Genomic DNA, 22,732 nt, shown 5'->3' with positions numbered 1-22,732 from the left:
TAATTATTACATTATACTTTCATAATTTAATCCCTTTATTTGCCTCACTGCCTTTTTAGGGCTAAGTGAGCACCACAGTGTGACGCCTGATGATGTAGCTAGCAGGGTAGCCTTATTGAATGTTGCCCAGCCGCCAGCTACAAGCACAGCCAGGTGGGCAAGTCCAGAGTGCTAATCCGGACAGTGACATCTCTGTCTCCTGCTCCAAATCCTTGAAACTTGCGCTCTCCAATATGGAGTAAAACTGAGCACTATACATCAATGCCAAGAATCACCCTGTGCTTTGCTCTGTTAAGCTTTTGGTAGCAATTCAGCATCCTGAAGAATAATCATGCATAGAATTCCAATCGTTCTATTCCAGTTATTGCTCAGCAAATAACTATTGCATAGCTATTAATATCTAAGCTATATGATTTAAAAAAAAAAAAAAAAACTGTCAGGGCATTTTTTTTTTTTTCACCTAGCTGCTCTATCTTTACAAAAAGTATTGAAGACCGAGCAGTTTAATCCCACCACGCTGAAAATCTGGTATTCCCTCAAGGCAGGAGACATTTGTAGGGGGAATTTGCCTCCATCCACAACCTTTGGAAGCAAAACTTGAATAAAATGTTGATGAGATGAAACTCTAGTCCACAAACTGCGTGACTCAGTAGGTTCTCAGTAAATATCAGTTGAGTAAATGGGAGTGGTTTTAACAAAGAGAACCTCTTGCTTATATCAACATACAAAGTGCTTGTTGATTTATCCCAAAATATTTGCTTATCTTTGTGTAGTTAGACCCAGAGCTGTGTAAACCGAGTTAACAAAATGAAATTACTAACAGTTTAAATTTTATATACTCTGTAACCATAAGGATTATAATACTCTTGAACAATGGTGGGTAACAACCCAAAGATTTGAGGTGTGTTTTCATTTTCAAGTTTTAGAATGTTAGTAAAGAGGATGAAGAGATTTTTCAGGTGCCCAAAAGTGATACAAAGCCTTGTGTTTTTAGCTTACTTGTTTTATGTGTGATTTTACATCTCATTTTATCCTTAAGCATTCCAAAAGTAGGTATTAATGCTTTCAATTCATAGATGAAGATAAGTAAATAAAGATCCAGTGGATGAGGGATTTTTGTAAGAAACTACCAATAAAATCTGGCAACAATGAGTCAGAAAACATGAAGACACAGTTATTCAAAGTGCAGGGAACTCATACACATTCCACACTCACCTGGCCTTGTGTTCTGCAGTTAAAACTATGAAAGGCTATGAAAAGGTTGGGCTGAAATATCCACTCTGTTATGTGGAGCTGTGTCTGGAGAAACTGTGCACTTTAAGTAAACTCTCCAACTGTTCTTATCTGCCACAGATGGAGGAAGCTATGTAACAGACAACACAAGAGCAAGGCAGGATGGTACAACCTATTTCACTAAGGAGAGTCACTAAAATCTTCAGTGCAACTGATCGAGAGCTGCACTAACTGCTCTTAAAAAAGAAGGCTGGAGACTACTCCATGAGCACATAAAGGGTTTCAGAATCACCTGTTGTTAAAATATTTTAAAAGATTAGAGTTCAACAAACATTACCTCTTTTGCACTTTAAAAATTGGCACATCACAAAGTTATTAAGGGTCCAAATAAACTGATTTCAGTTACGTTCAACAAGGAACCATTAGATGACAATAGTCAGTTGTTAGTGGTAAATCAACAGGGAATTGGCTGGCCAGTTGGCTCCGTTGGTTGGAGCATGATGCTGATAACACCAAAGTACAGGGTTCAATCCCTGTATCCCTGTACAGGCCAGCTGCCAAAAATAAATAAATAAATCGGAATAGTTCCCAAACTTGAGTGAGGGTCAGAATCTCCTGGAGGGCTTAGTAAAGCACAGATTGCTAGGTCCACCCCCAGAGATTCTGACTGAGTTAATCTGGGATATGGCCTGAAAATCTGCATTTCTAACAAATTCCCAGGGGATGCTAATACTGCTGGTCCAGCCGCTACACTTTGAGAGGCACTAGCACAGGATACAGCACAGTGCAGTGCAGAAGTTCTCAACCTTGGCTGTACATTAAGCATCACCTAGGAAGCTTTCAAAAATTTCCTCTAATTAACTGGCCACACTCAAGACCAATTAATTCAGAATGTGAAGGAATGTACCCCAGCATCAGTAGTTTTTAAAAAGTCTCTAGGTGATTCCGATGAGCTGGAAAGCTTGAGAACCATTGATACGGGAAGACAGACTTTGTGTCCCTAACTGGTTGTTAAGAATATATATTTTGTAAACCACTGAACGGAATCGTTGGTATACTGTGGATCCTCAATAAATGATTATTCTTTCCTTCCCCCATTTTCTTCAAAAGTGTATCACAAGTCATTTAAAGAGTGAAATCTAATTATCCGCCATAACATATATCTATGGCTTTTAAAATGAGCTGAGTTCTGTATTTGTGGATTACTAGTTTGGAAGGGCACATACAAATTTCAGTCATATTTTCCTATATTTTACATGGGAAATACTAATGCTATTTATAAATGTGGAAATCTATAAAAGTTTGGGTATGTATCACACATATGTTGGAGGTATATTTTATAATTAAACGTCATTTCATTGGTATAATTTGGAAGTCTTTTTGTACAAATTCATGTAAAAGGTGGGGAAGTATATCTAACCACAGGGGAAGAAGGAAGGTGAGTAGATAATTAAATTGGTCTAGATCAGTGGTCCTCCAAGTGTTGTCCCTGGACTGGCAGCATCAGCATCTCCTTGAAATTTCTTAAAATATAAATTCTCAGACCCCTACGACAGATCTAATGAATCAGAAACTCTGAAGGTAGGACCCAGTAATGTTCATTTTAACAAGATTTCCAGGTGATTTTAAAGCACATTCAAGTTTGAGAACCACTGGTCTAAAGTATTCATTACTTCTATACATCTGTAAAAGGAACCAAAGGGGTAAAAAGCACTGTTAATCCAATGTGCATTTGTTCAGTTTCTATTCAGACACACTTTGCTCTAATAATAGTCATACTCCTTTAAACTCCACCCAAAGCTTATTATCATTGCATTATTAGAGCTTAATAGTGAAAGTAGAATTAATGGATAAGGAGTATATCTGGAGGGAGTGTATTCTATAAATTGTCTACTATCATTTTTAATCTGTTTCTATTTTCTACTCAAGACAGAATTAAGAGTGTGAAACTTGACTTAGAAAGATAAGAACTAGGAAAAAGAACATCACAGGAGGTTGGAAGGGGGTAGGGTATTCCTAGGTCTAACACTAACCTTGAATTGTCCTCTTGAAGAATGCCTTGCAGGCTTCACATGATGCTACCCCGTAGTGGTACCCAGAAGCGATGTCACCACACACCAAGCACAGTCTCTTGGGCATCGAGTTGAGCATGTATTCACACTTGGTCTGGGGATCTTCCACAATGGTGCTGGAGCAGTCATCATACAGTTTCCTGACAGGCCCACTGCCTCCCAGGATAGGAGCAGAAGGGTACAGAGGGGGAGAGTCAAGTCCGTTCTGATGGCCATTCATGGTTGAACTGTAGCTCCCACTGGCGTCCGAGGAGCCACCAGGGCTGTGGTGGTTGACGCTGTCCGTCAGGGAGGCGGGGCTGGAAGGTTCCGTCTTGATGAAGGACGAACAGCTGGAATCAATGTGTCGATCTTTGTTTGACATTCTGCAGAGAAGCCTGAGATGAGGGAGATACAGAGAGAGAAAGGGAAGGAGAGAGTGTCAAACACAGATACCAAAAGAGGTAGAACCAAAGAGATGGTGAAAAAATAGAGAAAGTGAAAGGAGGGATGAAAGGAGGGGGGAAAAAAATAGAAGGATTCACATGTTAAAGACATTGCTCTTTGAGAGAGCTTCCTAAGGGCTGAGGACTGCACATCACTCATTCTCTAGTCAATATCTCTTGTTCTACAAGAAGGTAATCAGCATAAGGACATGACAGGGTTACATCAAAGTGCCCAGACAGGCCATAAACAAAAGCTCTAACGGGTCCGGTTGCTTTTATTTTGCCTTTCTCTTGGACAACCACAGTCAATACCTAAATCAACTCTCAGATTCTAAATTCATCAATGGAAAAGGTGATGCTTTGCAAAGTCCCTATCACTTCTAAAATTATATTGATCCTTACTCTACTGTGCCTCCCACATCCTGAAGCAGCAATCATTTTATCATGAGCAGAATCCAACTTTTATTCTCAAGACTGAACAGACGATCCTCAACCCTGTCATTAACGTTTGTCAGCACGCTTCTATAAGCATAAGTGTGTCTTTTATTGATCTGCTAAAACACATAGGGAATATATCCTCAATCACTGTGTTTCTTTACTTAAGTTGCTCTATTTCATAGCAATTTAGCAATACAGAAAGACATCAAGTATAAAATTTTAAGCCAATATTTAAGGATTATTTCCCAGAGCCCACAAAACTTGATGAATGATCACCAGCACTGATTAATAAATATGTGCATGTGTTGTTCGTGCATATGTGTGTTTTTGTGTGATTTGCCACTGCTGAAAGATGATTCAGTAAAAGCCATTTGAGCCTTCAGTATACCTGTGAATCCATAAATCTGATACTTTAGATTTGGTAAAGTAGAAATGTATCAAATTTTGTCCTGAAAAAATTGAGATTTGTGATTGTCCCTTTCCTACCTTCTTTTTGTCTTTTAACATTATACTTCCTAAAAGGAGGTATGATGAAGTATCTAATCTAACAAACTTTCTCTTATCTAGAAGAAACACATCGTTCCTCTTTCTTTGCTGACCCCATAAGTGACTGAATTTCTGAAAAGGTAATTAGATGAAAAGATATAATTGGTCCTATTTTCTTTCCACTTAGCCATAGTGCAAAACCCCTTTTAGCAAAGTCTCTAAGAACCTTCTGAGAGCCCACTACAGAAAGAAGAGGTGACAGTTGAAAAAGGGACTTAGATAATTGCTTCCCAGTGGAAAGGTGATTTATGGGAATCCCACTGGGTAATGGTCATTCACTAGAATTTGGAGGAGTAGTCACAGTACAACCAAGGGGATGCAATTATCTCTTTCACTATAAATCTGATGATATTTTATCATTGCACAAATTTCATGCTCTCCTGCAGGTCTCCCTTCCCCCATCATTCTATAACTTTAAAAATGCAAAAAAATATGGAATTTTCTATCAGCAATGTTCCAAAAAGTCAGGCTCAAGAGCAAAGCATTAAAGCAAGAAGCTGCCTCTTCACAAATATATCTCACTTTGGATATTTTGCTCTGCTTTCTAAAGCCAAGCAATACCAGGGTGTGGAGAAAGCAAATGGGAAGGACAGAACCACCCAAACATCTTGCTTTCTCCCACCCACTTGTGTTGTCCTTTCCTCAAGAACCCGCAGAAGAGCAAACATCCCCCTCACCAGCCTGGACTCTGCCTGCTGCATCTGCTGCCTTGTGCCCGTCACTGTTAATGAGCGTCATAATTAATAGATCGCTCTCCTTGTCTCCCGATGTGCACTCGGGGCTAAGCACTTTCCTCAAGTCAACGTTTGAAAGAAAGCGGGTCGGCTCTGACTTACAGCAGCCCTGCGAATTCCTTTTAATTTAGAGCACTTACACCACCACTTCACTTATTACCTTATAATTACGGGACTGCTCGCACATACATTATGATCCCACACTAGAGTTAGAAGTTATTAGGGTACTAAACCGTGGTTGCTCCCCTTTCCTCTCTCTGGCACTGAATTTTTCACAGCGATGACAATTAACTCTTTCACCATCTGCCCACAAGGCACTTTTTTTCTTTTTTAACTTCTCATCTTCTAGAGAAGAGATGCTTGCAGCTGCTTGATCACAAAACACCCCACGTTTTCCTCCAGGCCCCCTTTCCCCCACCCTTCCCTCTCTCTCTTCCTGTATCCTCCAGGGTCACTTTCATGCCAGTTTTCTTTCCCTCGGGGCTTTTTCTCACGGACTTCTAAAATTGGCAGAACTCCTGATTTAAGGAAAATGGCCAGAAATTACCCTTCCATGAATGGATCAGTTATGTGCTATGTTACCAACTGTTTATGTGTCAAATATATGTTGTTCAAGTCCCTGAAAAATAGGGACTCTCCAGCCAGCTGTTGCATCCAAAATCTCAGCCCACAACTTTGCAATAACCCAGATGGAAGCGAGGGAGTTCAAGAAGTACAAGCTACTAGGGAAGTCCTTGGAAGAGCAACACTATCTTCTCCCAAACAAAGCCTGGCTGTAATTGAAAGTGAACAAACTAGATTTGTGCTGTTTCTGTTCCGACATGAACTGCTTCCTTAATTAATACCTTTGGCCCAGTGGAAGTAATAATACTCAGAATTGCCAAGTGCTTCTTATGCACCATGCACTATACACTGAGCACTACACGAACGCTACCTCATTTAATGCCCAAGACAACCTTGGGAGGGAGGTATCACTCTTTATGTACTAAGCCTCAGATGTTCTAAAATTTGCTGAAGGTCATGCAGCTAGGAAGTGGTACAGCTGGAATTTGAACTCAGGTCTCATTCCTAAGTCCAGAGCAGAAATGTTTTTAATGGTGTTTAATCATTTTGTAAAAAATAGCCAAGCAAGCAGCAGTAGAGGTGTCACATAAAGACCCACTGCTTTTATTTCTCAGCAGCTACATCCACGGCTCACCCTTGAGTGGAAAGGGGCTGCGGGGGCCGCCACACTGGCTGCAGGTCTGCCCTGTTAAATCGCCCTCCCTAGGGTTTGGAGTGACGCCTAAACAGAATCTCTGAAAGAACACAGTTGTCTCCTAATTACTACTTAGCTCATTACACTGAACACTTCCTAGACACCATTACATTATAACCTGAAACTACAGCAAGTCTTAATTCTCTCCTTCTCTGTCTCTGAAATTCTACAGCTCTATTATTCAAGCCTGAAATATTCACAACTATCTATAAATTCAATTGTCAGCTGGTGAGTTTTATTCTAGACTTCACTTCAATCTAAAATTAGAGCCACTAAAATTCACATTAACTCTAAGAGGAATGTAGTGAATAAGACTTTATTTCAAAAGAACACCTTTTTGTCAGAAAGAGCCATTTTCAAGATGATGGCTTTATCTGTAGCCAAAGAGAGTAAGCCCAATTCCACATTGTGCTGTTAATGCCGAAATTTTAGGTCACATTGGATTAATAAAAATCTAGATTTAGTTAAGAGTTACGAAGAGAAATAACATGCATTGAAATACATGGGAAATATTTATTTTAAAGCCTTACTACAGTTACTTTTATTATTTTAAGAGAAAGGATGAAAAGGACAAGGGAGAAAGACAAGTTCATTTCCAAAAACCTTCGAGTGAACACCCTGAGACTAAACTGGAGGGGCAGATAACTATGTCAAGAATAACATTTAATTTCCATAGAAGAAATTAAACTAGAGGAATTTAACAACCTTCCTGAAACCCAGTGCTTCAAAAAGCATTATCAACACACTTTGAGATATAGTCTCAAATGACTCAGATTATCATACTTCAACATAGGACCTTGTTTCCTAGCCTTGCCTAAGGGTCAGCAAGGATAAAATTTATTTTTGCTGTTAGATACTAATAAGGCGAATACAACTTGTTAGCTGCTGAACCTTTTAGAGATGTAATTTTTGATAGTTAATTAACTTCACATATATGTGTGCATATATAGAAAGTGAGAGAAAGAATAAGAACCGAAGTTGCTGTTGTAGGGGAAAACGAGAAAATAATTTGTAAGTTAATGTTCAATTTATATTATAAGTATTAAGCTTAATTGTTTTTAGAGGTCCTGCCTAGATCCAGGTAAATGTGTGATCTTGAATGAATTGCCATGAGTTTGAATTTCCACAGACATGTGTAAATGTCGAGGGTGGTCTGCATTTCGAAGAAAGGACTTAAGCTCAGCTAATATACTTTTGTTAAATGCTGTTATTACAATAATATTCTGTAGGGTTGTATATTATTAGCTCTTTCATCAAAATGTAAGTTCTTAACAAACAGCTGTATTTGATCATGTGAATTTTATACAGAACTTGAATTTACTGCTACTTTATTTCTGCCCTAAAAGAATAGTGCATAAGATTCTTATATGAAACATGCGTACACAAGTTGTCTTAGACTGTCCTGATTTTATACTAAGGCCAGTTGTTCTACAACTTTTACCAGTGATGGACACCTTCACAGGTTAAATAAATATCAACTAAAGATGTCACCCTTTAATTTTCTTCTTTGCCATCTTTAAGGGCCTGAAAAGGTACCTATCATCACTATAAATTCCAAACAGTTAAAAAATTTATTTCCGATATTTTTGTATAAGAATGCAGAAGCCAGCAAATTTGCAATTTGACAAATAGAGACAAGCAGAGTCCCCAGCTCCTCTCCCCGAATCATAGAATTTCAGGGTCAGAAAGGAAGGTTTTCAAGTCCCACTCCCAAGTCACTACCTATTCGAAACAGTTATCAATATATGGGAATTGGTTGGTTTTCTGCCTTCTGAAAACAACAGATTAAATATTTAAGTATTTTGGTTTAAAACAATAAAAAGCTCTAAGTAGCCTATATATATATTTAAATGCTTTTAGAAGAAAACCTCCAAACTAATGCTGCAGCTCCCACAGGTACAGGCTTCAGAGCCCATGACCCCAGAAGCTCCCACGGCAGCCTGAGTTACAACTTCAAGCACACTACTTTACAATGAGCATTTTTTTTTTCCTACTTCAACTAATTGCACTCTCGTAAAGTGGCAAAATGTGAATCACTTAGTAACAAAATGGGCACCAGCTGCTATTGTCAGAGAACGGTGATGCTGAAGAAAGGGAAAGCAACCGAATGAAGTGTCATGTCAGAAATCAACGGTGCAACGTGTGATTTGAGAAAACATGACTACTTTACAGAGACAGGGTGTCATTATGGCATCACAGTAATACGATGCTTTGACAACTGCTGGGTCTAACATATCATCATTGCATTAAGGTACACTGGCTTAGTTGGGGAAGGAAGAGAAAGGATTTTTTTCTTTTAATAAGAAATATCTTAAGGTCTGCCTGTTTAACCTAACGGAAGGAGATCATTAATTGTAAAGCAAGAATCGTAAATCCTGATCCATATGCTCAGAAAGAGAAAAACACACGGGCACACATATGCACACACACACATATAATTTTAAGTCCTTCTTTAGTAAACACTCAGGCCCATCTAATGGAACAGATTTCTATATGACAGGATCACAATTGTTTAGTAACACTTCCTCTTGGTTCTTTGAACAAATAGCTTGTGCATTTAGTCCAAAAGACTCTTTCCAACTTACTCCATCAAAAACAACAGTAAGCAAACAGCTACCCCCCAAGTTGGTGCCTGAGTTGCTGACAAAAGGATACAGCTAGATAGTGTGGAGACACGGTGCCGGTTCCCTAAAAAGACAAATTAGAGTCCCTATTTAAGGTGAAAGCTCTCCCGACTTTGTAAAAGGCTGTTCACTAACCCCAAAAGGAAATACAGGAAAAATAAACAATTCAACTCACTTCTGGCTGGTCATTGAAAGGAAAGTGACCCATCGATTATAACTTCATACTTAAGGACTACACCCTTAACAGGAAGAACCTTCCTGAAACACTATCTGCTTTTAGGGTTCTAGCATTCAATGGTCTTTTCTTATTAAATTTTGTTCTGACGTTAGGTTGATCTACTACCCTGCACAGAAATCCCACGTCCTCCCCAGTCTCATGTAAGCCAGGACAGTTGACCACACCATCTGACATAGATACCTATAGAACCCTATGCCTCCACTCTTGCTTTTATTACACCTAAAACAAGAGAAGGGAAAGGCAGACTATTCATTTTCAGCAATGAAGGCCCAGAAAGATGGCAAGAGAAATGCACTGAGTGACCAACCTAACAAGGACTGGGATGCTGTAAGCATGTATTAGAAAGTGCCTGTAGACACACCAGCATCCCATTTCACCATGCTGTGCAAGCTGGTCACAAGTGCTGACCACCTTGTTAAGTTATGCAGACTATTTCAGATGTAGGGAATTGCAGCTGCTTCAATTTGTACCACCAGGTGATCTCTTGTGCTTCCTGGTTGATAAATTTTATTAATGGGAAGAGAAATGGTCCTGTGATATCACCACATGTTGCACATTATGATTGTTGACAGTTTCTGTATTTAAGGATTCGATCTGATGCAGGGGCACTTAGTAGTGTAATTTATCCTTAGCTTGTTTTCTTGGACCTATTTCAATCTGGGGGTGAGCATCTCTTGTTTATCGCTCTAAATACAGTAAGTGAGCTACTGGCAAATCAATAAGACTGTTAAATGCATAATAATGCTGGGTAATTGCATAATGATGTTTTGCATAATTAACTGAGTTTTTTTTTTAATATAATGGGCACTCATGTAATATAGAGTAGCTATAAGTCTATAAAATATACACAGTTTATATGAACCATGATTCTGCTTAAAGCTCTGGCTAATCATCTACAGTGGCTTTGAAGGGAGAGCTCCCCTCCACTGCCAAGTCCAAATCAATTCTTATGACATTACTTTATAACTAACATGATATTTAACTGATGATAGCTATTAGCTATTACACAGATTGCATTCAGGGACTGTATCCATAGGGGTGAAAATACCATTTAGTTTAAACAAACTTCTGCCATGTAATCAATATTATTGAGGCAAATTAACTGTTTTAACAAGTGTGTACATTTGCTCTAATGTAGCTTAATTAACTATATCCTAACAATTGCCCAACTGCGTGACACCTATGGATCTTAAAAGAGAATCTCAAGAAACTCCTAGTCAGAAACTCAAATGTACCACTGGTGGAAAACAAGCATTTTATCTCTGATTTCTAAGAGTATTTCTTACTTTACACAAGTTACTCTCCTGGGAACCAAAAGCCTAAGGACCAGAGAAGGGCTTTAGAAGTGTGCCCTACTGTCAACCCACTTGGGTAGTAAATGTCCCAGTGTTCACTGGGTCACAATCTCCAGGGTAAAATGAAACAGCCCTGGGCAGCGGGTGGGGACCACTGTTAAAAAGGCAGGTGCATATGAGGTAAAAAAAAAAAAAATTCATAAGATAAATCATCAAAATGAAGCTTAGAATATATGCTGAATGTAACATTTATTAGTTCTTTGAGATTTACTACGCCATGAGCAGACCTCCTCTGCAGTGAGCTTTCTAGAGGAAAGAAATAGTCTCCTACTTCTACAAATCTCTGGTCTTTCAAACAGAAATATGGATCAATAAAGTTTGCTTGTGTTCAGACAATTCCGTTTTCAAGCAGTCAAGGAGCACACCGAAGAGAAGTTGATACAGCAGGAGGGGACTGACAGCTAAATGAAGACCTTCTCACAGTATCTCACTAGAGAAGAAATAAACAGACATTCAACTCATAGAAAGTCTATGCACTTATCTTTACAAATTACAATCAAATATAGATGCTTTAGACACACACTCCAGTGATGGAGTTCACAAATCAAATCCAGGTCAATGAAAGCTCAGGCTGCCTGAATTTCCCTTTCCTATTCTCTATGGTACAGGGAAACAGGAAATAAAAATGCTATCAGGAGCTGATGTAAGGATATTGAGATCATAGTTTTGATGTCACTCTTTACTGATTAAGAAAATGTTTTGCAAAAGCAATTACAATTACCAATAAACCAGCCGCCTCCATAGAGATAGGCCAGTCCACTTGGAGTGGAACTCCGAAACATACTCTGAAACTGGGTGAATTACAGTGGTGAGAAGATTTAACTGCTGGGAAGGAATCATTGTTGGAATAAAGGTTGCTTCAAGCACACATGAAAATTTCTGTATTAGAGGAAGGTTCACAGTACAGCCAGAGATAATAAACCACATCTGTTGGACAGCAGTTAAACTATATTTATACTTTTAACTGAATAGCTTAGTCTGCAGCAGTTAACATCTGGATGCAAATGCAGCTTGTCTTGGGTGATCTATGACAGCAGAGGTTACAATTATAGTCTATCGGTATCAGATGTTGTCCAGCTGAAGTAGGAGAGACAGAGGAGGGAGGCAGGGAAGATGGAAAACCAGCTAATTATTAATAATAAGAATTCTTCCTCTGTCCCCTTTTTTAAAACATTTCAATGAGCTAGCTGCTTAAAGAGAAGATGAATCTAAAACACACAAACCACTACTTGCATGCAAGAAAAAATAACATATATCCACACATATATTCAATTCAAGCCATGGAAATGACTAAGGATTTGTTCTGAGCCATGATGGTTTTTGCAAAAAGGGATTATTCAGCAGAGAGACGGCATCTGGTGAAGCCAACAGAAGCCATCAAAATGCCAAGAGTTCAGATCAGAAGGAATTGCTTGTTGTTGTCACATTCAAAGTTCCAAATACAAACATGAAGAGAAAGATTTCCAAATCTTATTTGCCACTCTGAAAAACTGATTTAAAAAAAAATGAGTGATACACCGGAGTTCCCACAGCTTGCTTGTCTTCTTTCCCAGGAAACCCTGTTCTCTTACAGCCTTCCACAGAGTCGGAGCCTTGGGTTCTAGCACTGTGTAACCCGAGGCAAGCCATTGCCCTCTCTGACCCTCAGGTTCTTCACTTGTAAAATGAGAGGGTTTGCCTAAATCCTTTCTAAAATGCTCTGCTATTTTTAAGAAACATGTATTTACTCGAATAAAAACCACCCTCGCCTGTGACTGTGATTAGACATGGAGGGCAAGGGCTACTGCACTGATGCGCACTCCCCGAACTTCATTTCCACAGCTGCTGCTGCACTAGGTCACCATGCAGGGCTGTGGCTGCATGCGTGTGTTGCAGGAGAAGGAATAATTACACAAACAACTGCCACTTAATGGTGAAACTGCAGCAGCCACATTCGACTGAGGACTCATTCCCAGTGGGCTACCAAAGGACAAACCGTGATCATCTGCAGGGAGCTGGGGAGCAGGCCTCTTAGTTTTTTCCTAGAAATGGTTCCCTTTCTGCTCATTACGTTTTTGGAGGGAGGCGTTGGCGGAAAGGCAATTCCCTGCAATCAGTGTTTAAGTGAATGTTTGTCCCAGTGTGTGACACCATGCTGTCAGCAAGCAGCGGGGAGCCCTTGAGTTGTTAGTACATTTGATTTGACTGCCAGTAGGAAGCTTCATTTCTACCAACTGTTAGTAGCTCGCTCTTCATTTCTGGAGTGATTTTTCCCTCTCTTCTATTTCCTTTTCCTTGATATGTCGTAAGCCCAAATGCCACGTGGATTTGTAAAAGGCAACCATAGTACTTGCCTCCTGAGCTTGTCAGACCTGAGGGCCTGGATGTAAGAAGGGGTCCACGCAATTTGTTCAATATTTCCAATCTCACATTTGGAGTCCCTACATCTGAAGACTGCATTTTAATTCTGATTTCCTAGATCATTAGAAGGTCAACACAGACACAAACTGGTTCTGCCACATTGAGGTCACATCTTTTCCTTCGTGGGGTTTATTTTAGCCAATGGAGCAGATATTTCTGCAGCCCTTACTAGCCCCCCCAAAAGTATTGTCACTTACCTTTTTGTGCAATTTTGATAAAAGAATTGGTACTTTTGGCTATTGTTTCTGACACCTTTTAAAAATTTTTCTGATTTGGTAACTTTACTACATCATATGAAAGTCTTTCTCTTTAAAAATAATGATTATGGTAATGAGGATTCTCAAATAGTGCCTCTGACAACAACTTCTGATAATGAAAAACATCTTTGGAAAAAACAAAAGCATACACATGAGTAAAAAAAAAGAAAAAAAAAATCCCTCAGAGATATTATGAAAATTCAGGCTGGATGGAAAAGTAATTAACACTAAAGAGCTAAAACTGTAATTAAGAAAAATTTCATTAAATGGAGGCAGGCGAGTCTGCTTTTCTAAATATGACAAGGTGCTGTGTTAAAATAAAATAGAAGCAGGTTTCGGTGCACGGAGCAGGAAAGCCATGTCTTTAACCAGATCAAATTCTCGAAATTGGCTGTCAAGACAGGATTGTTGTGATTTATACCCGTCTATCAAGTGCACGAACGGGAGAGACAGAGAGAACAGAGGCAAGCTGCTGTCGCTTCCATTCGCAAAGAACCTTTAATTTCCACAGCACCATCTGTTACCAAATCTAATTCACATTCCCTCTTAATCTGGTTTAGTTCCATAATACTAATTCTTCCCCAACCTTTATGAACGCAACCCCCCCCCCTGCAAAAAAAGGCTGTGGTTCCTGGTGAGTGAGAAATTGAATATTATAGAGTTAAAGTGTTAAGGCTCTGGTGTCTTAAGTGAAGCATGCTCTCTTCCATTAAAATGTATTCCTGGTAAGGGGATTTGTTTTCAGCCAATGCAGAGATATGAAATTGTTCATATTTGGGGTAAAAAAAAAAATAATAATGATATAAAAGTAGGCCAGGGACATGAAAGCAGAGGTTGTCATAAAATACAATTGTTGTCAAGTTTAGTCACTTGCAGAACTGGCTATAAAATCACTTTGTCATGGTTTTCACATAGAGAAAGCCTGAAATTGTATTTTTGGTAAGGAAACTCAAGAGAGTGATGTATATATTCAGAAAGAGTACAGAAGGATATGGAAAATATCTAGGAGAAATGGAAGTGGAAAACAATCATATATATTTTAAAATAAGGAGATGTCTATGGGTAAACACACATGAACCCCTCTCTCTCTGAGATTCTATTAGCACACACGTTTCATTCACCATTGCTTCTACTCTTGGCCAGTATAATAACTGGCATCCACAATAATGAGTCTGAGGAGCTATAAAATTATAAAGTGCTTTCTGCATCAGAGAAGGATTAAACTATGCTCAGTAAAGATTTAGTGTTAAATGTATTTTATTGCTTTCTAAGTCTATGAAAATTTGTTATCTCTAAAGGCAACAGTACATTAAGAGCCACAGGCGTACATTACAAGATGAGAAAAAAAATATTGTTTGAATACTGGGGTGAGTTTTGATTACATGTTTAGTTGACTGGCTCACTACCTAATTCTTTTATAAACATTAAGAGAATTGTCCTTTTGTTCTCTAACCTAGTATTATAGAACACTAGCTGAGTTACATGATATCATGCTGTCAGTTTCAGTAAATAATTACAGAGACTTGATAAAAAATATGTGTATTTATCATAGTTATGATTACCAGCCATAAATACATTTTTGTAGAGAAGACTTTAACATGTAAAGTCCATCACTAAACTGGTAGTATATTAACACCCAATTTTTAAAAATCCCAAAACTGTTATATAACAATGTATACTTTCAGGAAAGAATTTCTCCTTTTACTGATAGAGTCATTTGATTAACTAGCTATAAAGATATTTTCAACTATTAGCAACAATAAAAGCCTGATTTTTAAGAGATATAGGAGATCATAAAAGAAGGTAAATTGTTTTATGACTTTGTAACAAAAAAACCCCTAGAGATCTGAATCAAATGCTTACATAAACTGACACACAAACATATTACATCACCAATAAAAACATCAATGCGTGTCATAAACAAATATAAGTGATTAAAGATTATAAAGGTGATAAAATATGATAGTGTTCAAATTTTCATTGTTCATTAAGAATAAGTGATTAAAGATTATAAAGGTGATAAAATGATTATAGTGTTCAAATTTTCATTGTTCATTAAGAAATATGCTAATTCTGATATCCCTAAGTTATATATAGCAATCTGTAATATATGACTTTTAGAGTGCTATTACAGTTGTAAATGAAGGAGAAATTCTTAATTTATCCACACGTCAGAGTGGCTAACATTCACAAGACTGACAACACCAAATGGTGGTGAGGGTATGGAGCAACTAGAACTCACATACATTGCAGATAAGGTATAAAATGACACGACTTCTTCAGAAAACAAGTCTGGAAGTTTCTTATAAAGTTAAACAAACACTTAACAAATCACAACAATTCTACTCCTAGATACTTACCAGGAATGAAAACATATGCCCACAAAAAGAACTGTACACTAATGTGTATCACAACCTTATTCATAATAGTCATAAGCTGAAAGCAAATCAACTGTCCATCGCTGATGTATGAATAAACAAATTGTGAGATAGATGTACTTGTATATATGCAAAGGAACCCGAGTCAATGATAAAAAAGAAATGAACTGTGATAAATGCAAGAGCATGGTTGGATCTCAGAGACACTCTAGCAAGATACAAAAGACTATGTACTGTTAAATTCTGTTTATGTGAAGTTCTAGAACAAACAAAACTAATGTATCATGCTAGAAATCACCAGAGATTGTCTGGAGCTAGGAGTAAAGATTGCCTAGAGAGGGGTATAAGGAAACTGGTGGTTTTATGTGTTATATGAGTCACATCAGTCAAAATTCATTTAACCATGCACTGGAAATACATGTATTTTGCTGTATGTAAATTTTATCTCAATAAATTTTATCTAAACAAAATTTTGAACAATGGGTTTAACATAATAACCATGTATTTATTACCAGATGTTTCCATAGATTCCTATTCCCTATACCAGATCTAGAATATTCTTCATTAACATCTAGTTCTACTTCTCATTTACACACAAGGACACAGTGAACTAGGGAAGTGAGATGACTTATTCAAAGATTTCCAGAATTTCAGGGAGAGCCCAATCCAAATTCCAGATTTTCATCTCTTAGGCCAGATCTTTTTCTAAATTAGACCCACAGTGAATAATATTCTACAGATTTGAATGATAAAGTCCTTTCTATATTCTGTTTTTAAAAACATCAAATACTTGGTACTGTACACAAAATAATTCCACACATTTGTGTGCATATTTTGGAAGGAAAGAAAGGGACCTGACTTCCTTTCCCATTTCTTCCCCCAAAACATGGCCCATGATAAAAGGGTTTTAGAAAATACGCCCTATGTGGGTAGTCAACATGTATTAATATAAGTAACTCAAGGTGGGCTTTAACATTTGTATTGTTTGGTTTGGTTTTGGTGATAAGGAATTAGATGTTATGGGAGATAGAGAAAAGAGAAATTTAGGATTTAGTAAGTAGAAAGGAAAAGAGGAGAGTCATTTGATTTTTTAAAATATGGTTCAGCTATAAGTATATACACACCAAGTAAAAAGTGTTAGTAGAAAAAGTGCAATATGTAAAACCTGAGTAGATGTCACTTTGTAGGCAATGCAAAGCTATTTAAAGTAACTAAGGAGAAAAAAGACATGGCCCAATTTGTGTTTTTATTAAACACTATTTTGGCCCCAGTATTGTCTGTTAATTAATTCACTCATTCCTATTATGTTTTTGGTCTATTACCTGATAAACAAAATAGACTAGATCTTTGAACTCAGTGTTTAGAGCCCAACTATGAAGCTACCATATCCAGATAAAATATGAGGAATACCTGAACTACAATGGTGGCAAAAAGAATGAAAAGGAGGGAGATAAATATTAATAAGCATTATCAAAAGAGGCTTTTGCACCTCTAATGATCCACAAATAATATATAATAATTGATCAAGCTAAAATTTCTTTGCCAAAGTACAGCTTTTAATAAAGTATAATATACAAACAAATTACAACCTTGTGATAGAACTGTCCCTTTCCTTGATTGTGGTAGTGGTCACAGGAATCTCACATGATAAAATTTCACAGAACTAAATACACACACACACACACACACACACAAATGAATACAAAATAAAATGTGTTTTAAGAAATTAACATTTTCCTTGAAGACCTGGACCGTATCCTATTTGACTTTGTATCCCCAGCACTTTGTACTACCCTGAGCTCGTGTTGGCTACTTGATAGATGTCACTTTCATAAATGTTTGTTGAATGAATAAATATTGAACTGCAAGGCACTATATCAGTTGAAGACATCATTGCTTTTTACTAATGTTGTTATAAACCTGATCACATAAGTTCTTATGTCTCACTTATATTTGTCTAAGACATTACTTTAAAAACTAAAACTCTGACTCTAGATACCAGGAAGTCAAGGTCATGAAGATGCTGGCATAGGTGAGCAGACAGTTCTCTGTTCTGCCACTTCTCAGACAGCATGGTAAATTCTCAAGAAAATGGTTTTAAGAAATACTGGTATGATTTCCTATGTTCTAAGAAGATATCTGGAAAGAATTTTTTTCTCTTTTTCTCTGTTATCACAGGGAAAGAGATTGCAGCCCTATGCTCGTTCTCAAGACAATCCTGTGAGATGAGTTTTACCTCCATTTTGCAGATGAGGAACAGGGCTGTGAGGGAGCTAGCACTTGAGCTTGAATTTTCTATGTCTAAATCCTTTATTATGAACTACCACAACACAAAGATTTAATAACAGTATTTCATAATATCCAACTTAACTTGTCAACTTTAGTCATACCTGTAATGACTAACACTTTAATCTTCTAAAATTTTTATTTTTCAATGCTTTAATTTTCTTAAACATCTGTACATTCAGTAGTACTGTAATGTACATCTCATGGCAATTTGAATCCATGATAACAAAAATGTGATCAAAATAAGACAAAAACAAAAAAAGTAACTTAGTCCTTCTTAAATGCCCCAAAACAAAGAATAATAGTGTTAAAAAATCAAAATTACTGAGCAACTTAGAAAATACTAGGAATACTTATATCACCAAAAGGAGAAGGCTGAGACATGATTACTACTTAATCAGAAGGATTAGAGCCTCATAATTTACAGTACGAAAAACTGGAGCTAGATATTAGGTAGAACTTCCTGGCCAATTTAGTTGCTGTTGTCAATAAACTGTATCAATATATATAATTAATATACATTAACTGTGTCTTGCTTATCTGGTAATTAAAATGGGAGTACTAATGCCTATCCTATCTAATGCACAGGAATGTTGAGACTCAAGAAAAAAGAGATGTAAAAAACTTTTTAGAAGCTTAAAGCATTATGCAAAGTTAAAGTTATTACTATAAGTTTGTAAGACAAAATATTTTTACTCTTTGGAATAATCAAATCTTAAAGTAAATCTGCACCTTGTTTTGAAATATAAGTCTATACTTACCCGGGGCACTCACAAAATCTCATTCAACTTTTGAAACTTGTGATTTTTGTTTATTTAAACACTTCGGTAATGCAGTCTGAGTTTTACTGATTTTTCACCATCATCAGCTCGCAATATTACACAAAATGACTTCCTTAACTTCTGAGTACCTGAGATCAAGAGGTTATGATAGTTGTTACAGCACAGCTTTAAATCTTCACAATTCACAAATCTTTCATGTCTTCTATGTGGAAGGCAAGGGGCTGTGAAGAGTAATGAGGTCTTTTTCAAAAGGAAAATGTGGTGAGTTTCAGTGAAGGTCAAAATAGCCATGCCAAGAATTAAGGTTGTGTGGAAGTTATGCAAGAAACTAATGAGGTTAGAGCCCTCCAACAGATTCCATGTGGATAACAATTAATGTAATAAATCTGGGGGGAAAATGTAGTTTAGAGACAATTTCTAATCATAAGGAAAACAGAACAAGACAGTACAGATGAAACCCTTCTACTACCACTCCTGGAAAAAAAGTGAGCCCCGCGAAGAGAAGCATAGTTTTCAACCGAGAACCGTCGAAAACTTCCCTGGAGAGTTACTTTAACAATGCACAGTGATAATTACGATTGTTCTCAGTCCCAGCAGCTGCTGGGTTACACTCCAAAGACCCAAGTCCTTGCTGCTTCTGCTTGCCCCTAAGGTGAGGCTCTTCTATGCCAGTAATCTGTCCATTTTCCAGAAGGAAAACAGAGCAGGGAAATTTCCTATCCATCTCCAAAGCCCAGAAAAAATTATTGAGGGAACACAGGAAAATGGAAAAATGAGTGCCATCCATCTGATGACACATTAGGCCAGTGTTAGTTAGTAGCTACCTAGTTAGATATATAAGATTCCAAGTCTCCTCCTGGAACACATATGTCTTCATACAAACTCCATGTTCATAACTAAGCCTGTTTGCTTACTGGAAAGCCACAAAACAGTCAGTCAGTGATGGTAGTGTATAGACATGAAGTCCATAGTGAGAAATAAACTTAGGGGGGTATTATGAACTGAATTGTGTCCCCCCAAAAGTTTAATGTGTTGGAGGCTTGGCCCCCACTGTGACAGTCTTAAGAGGGTGGAAATCCTATGGCAGTAGTTGAAAGGTAGAGCCTTGGAGAGGCGATTAGATTGTGAGGGCTGTACCCCCGTGAAAGGATTGATCCATTCTTGGAATAATGGGAGTAGTTCTGGTGGCTTTAAAAAGAGAGTGAATGAGGAAGTTAATCTCTCTCTCTGCTTCCACTATCTCGCAATGTGGTACCCTGTGTCACTGAAGCCACCGCCAGGGGGTACCTTCACCAGATGTGTTCCCTGAACTTTGGACTTCCCAGCCTCAGAAACAGTAAGCAATAAATCTCATTTTCTTACAAATTACCCAGTTCCAGGTATTTTATTATAAGCCACAGAAATGGACTAATACAGAGGGACCAGAAAAAGCAATGGGAAATAGAATAAGGAGTTTGGTTTCATCAGTTTGGAAACCCCTATGTGAAGGATGGAGTTGCCTCTCTCCCATGCCTAAGGGAAGTAAAGATGCTGTGACTTGCCGAACGGAGGCCCAGGAAAAATGGATCTCTTAGATAATGGTTACTCCTATCCTAGCCTTCTCCCACTTGTACATATTTCTCCCCACTCTCCAAAATTCATCTGACAGATTAGCAAGCTCAGATAATAAGGCTGACTGATATTGGAAACTTCATTCATTCATCTGTCTTTCCATCCACAGAACCTCCTGAATCTGAGGGTTGCATGCTGAGGTCATAGCCAGAGCATAAGTAAGGTCATCTGTTTATTTACCTGCATAGCTGTATCAAGTATGCTGTCAAATTTAAACTAGAAATCTACTAAAATACCTGTCTCAAGAAAAACAAATAATGATAGTCGAATGATGGTGTGTGATTGGTTGACTGTACTGAGTACAGGGCGTTGTTACCCTAGGAGTTTTATAAAATATGAAAGCAAAAGATTTATGTTATGGGTGATAAGGGCAAGAATGCTGTAAAAGTGAGAAAATATGGCAACAGTATGCTGTACATCACCAACGGGATAATTATTTATCTAAAAAGTTGGCATTCTTAGACTTCCAACATGCAGTGTATGAAATTCATATATTCAAAGGAGACATCATAATAACCTGCCGGCTGGTGGTGATGGATATGTTTTTAATCCAAATGACCACAATCTTCAGTCTGCCTGTCATGGAGGGCCAGGAAAAAATGGAATTTTCCTTTCATAACTCTCAATGTTGAAAGAGGGAGAACCTGGAAGGATGATAAGTGGCTCATTCCAATGGACAAATGGACACAGGGCTGAGGGAACAAGTGTGAACAAAGTCATCGTTCCTCAGCTAATGCCATCACTTGTTACACTAACAAAAAGCAGAGAGAGGGGTGATTTCTGCCCCCTTCATGTCTGCAAAGTACGAGTTCAAACTGCAACATAAGCTGGAAAACCTTCAACATCCTGTGTGTTTATTTACAAATTACCTCCTGCTGAAACAGTCCCAGAAAGGCTGGCATAGTATTTGTCTCTTAACTAAAACTTACTGTACAAACCTAGCAAGAAAAGTGACGCTGTAGTGCTTTATTGACCAGAAAGCCTCACCTATGGATTTCCTCCTTTGAGGTTTAAAGGAATTCCTATTTCTCATCTACAGTCTATCAGCAAAGGTATATGATCTGTATTTTTTAATTTATATAAATCCACTCAGCCAATCAGCCTGGGCTAAAATTTAATGGATGTATCCGTCACTGTTGGTCCGGGGAGAGAAAATGAGGTAGCAATATCTCTGCTTCTTCTATTAGACTCCCTCTTTTTAAAAAAAAAACCAAAAAACAAACAAACGAACAAAAAACCACACCAGCCCAGATGCCTCCCTTAACTGTTAAGCTGGGAGTCTTTCGAAGTTGTTTTTAAAGGGAGAGATCTGAGTAAAAATAAACTGATGGAAATATGGGAAGGCTCTGGCTATTTCAGTTTTCAAAAATCTTCATTTTCCCATCTGTGGAATAGCAATTTCACAACACATCAGCAAATTACAGTAACAAGACATTCCTGTGACAAATTAACCACTTTCCAAGCATTTTATCAGATAAATAAAATATCACCACAGGAGGGTAAACTCAGTTCAATCAGTTGATTTAACTGGTCTTTCAAAAAACTCACCTGAAATTGATTGAGGACCACGTCTGGGACACACACATGCACACTCGCACACTCATTTGCTCACACTCAAAAATATGATCTGGACCTTATATTACTGGTAACATGGCTTGTAAGAGACTCCCAACATCAGAGCCAGATAGTATTGTTTACTGAATTAGCATAAAGGACAGGTATTCCTATGCTTTTCAAAAGATAGGAGAAACTGAAGATAACAGAACCTCTTTGAGAATGTCTTTAACCTCAGGGTAATCTGCTAGGATCTATACTTCCTCCTTCAGCACCCTTGGTAGATGACTGGGTAGGAGTTTTATTTTTACATTTTGCTCACTAGTAATTAAATATTGTATTTTTATAGGCCTATTCTTACTCTAACATTCCAGGCAGGGAAGAAACCAGCAAGTGGTGAGGCTTCTGCCTTTACTTTGATTTCCCCTTTGCTAATTTCAGAAAGCGAATCCAGCAATTATAAGTAGTAGGAGACTGATAAGGAGCCACACAAGCAGGAGAAATAGGTTCAGCTCAAGCTTCCCTGACTAATCCTTATTAT

General features: G+C 37.8%; 1 protein-coding gene across 17 annotated transcripts in view; it reads right to left on the bottom strand.

Annotated features, from left to right (window-relative positions):
• Positions 1-22,732, bottom strand: part of ESRRG (estrogen related receptor gamma) — a 546,637-nt gene that overhangs the window by 163,978 nt on the left and 359,927 nt on the right. For all 17 annotated transcript variants that reach the window (XM_063113805.1, XM_063113797.1, XM_063113800.1 and 14 more), the window contains one exon: positions 3,267-3,682. In XM_063113805.1, the coding sequence (XP_062969875.1) occupies positions 3,267-3,669 (403 nt within the window). In that variant the 5' untranslated portion in view covers positions 3,670-3,682. The remainder of the gene's footprint in view (positions 1-3,266; positions 3,683-22,732) is intronic.

This window comes from Cynocephalus volans, chromosome 11, assembly GCF_027409185.1.
Source record: "Cynocephalus volans isolate mCynVol1 chromosome 11, mCynVol1.pri, whole genome shotgun sequence".
NCBI lineage: Eukaryota > Metazoa > Chordata > Mammalia > Dermoptera > Cynocephalidae > Cynocephalus > Cynocephalus volans.
The sequence above is the reverse complement of the archived record's forward strand: the minus strand, read 5'-3'. Positions and strand labels throughout refer to the sequence as shown.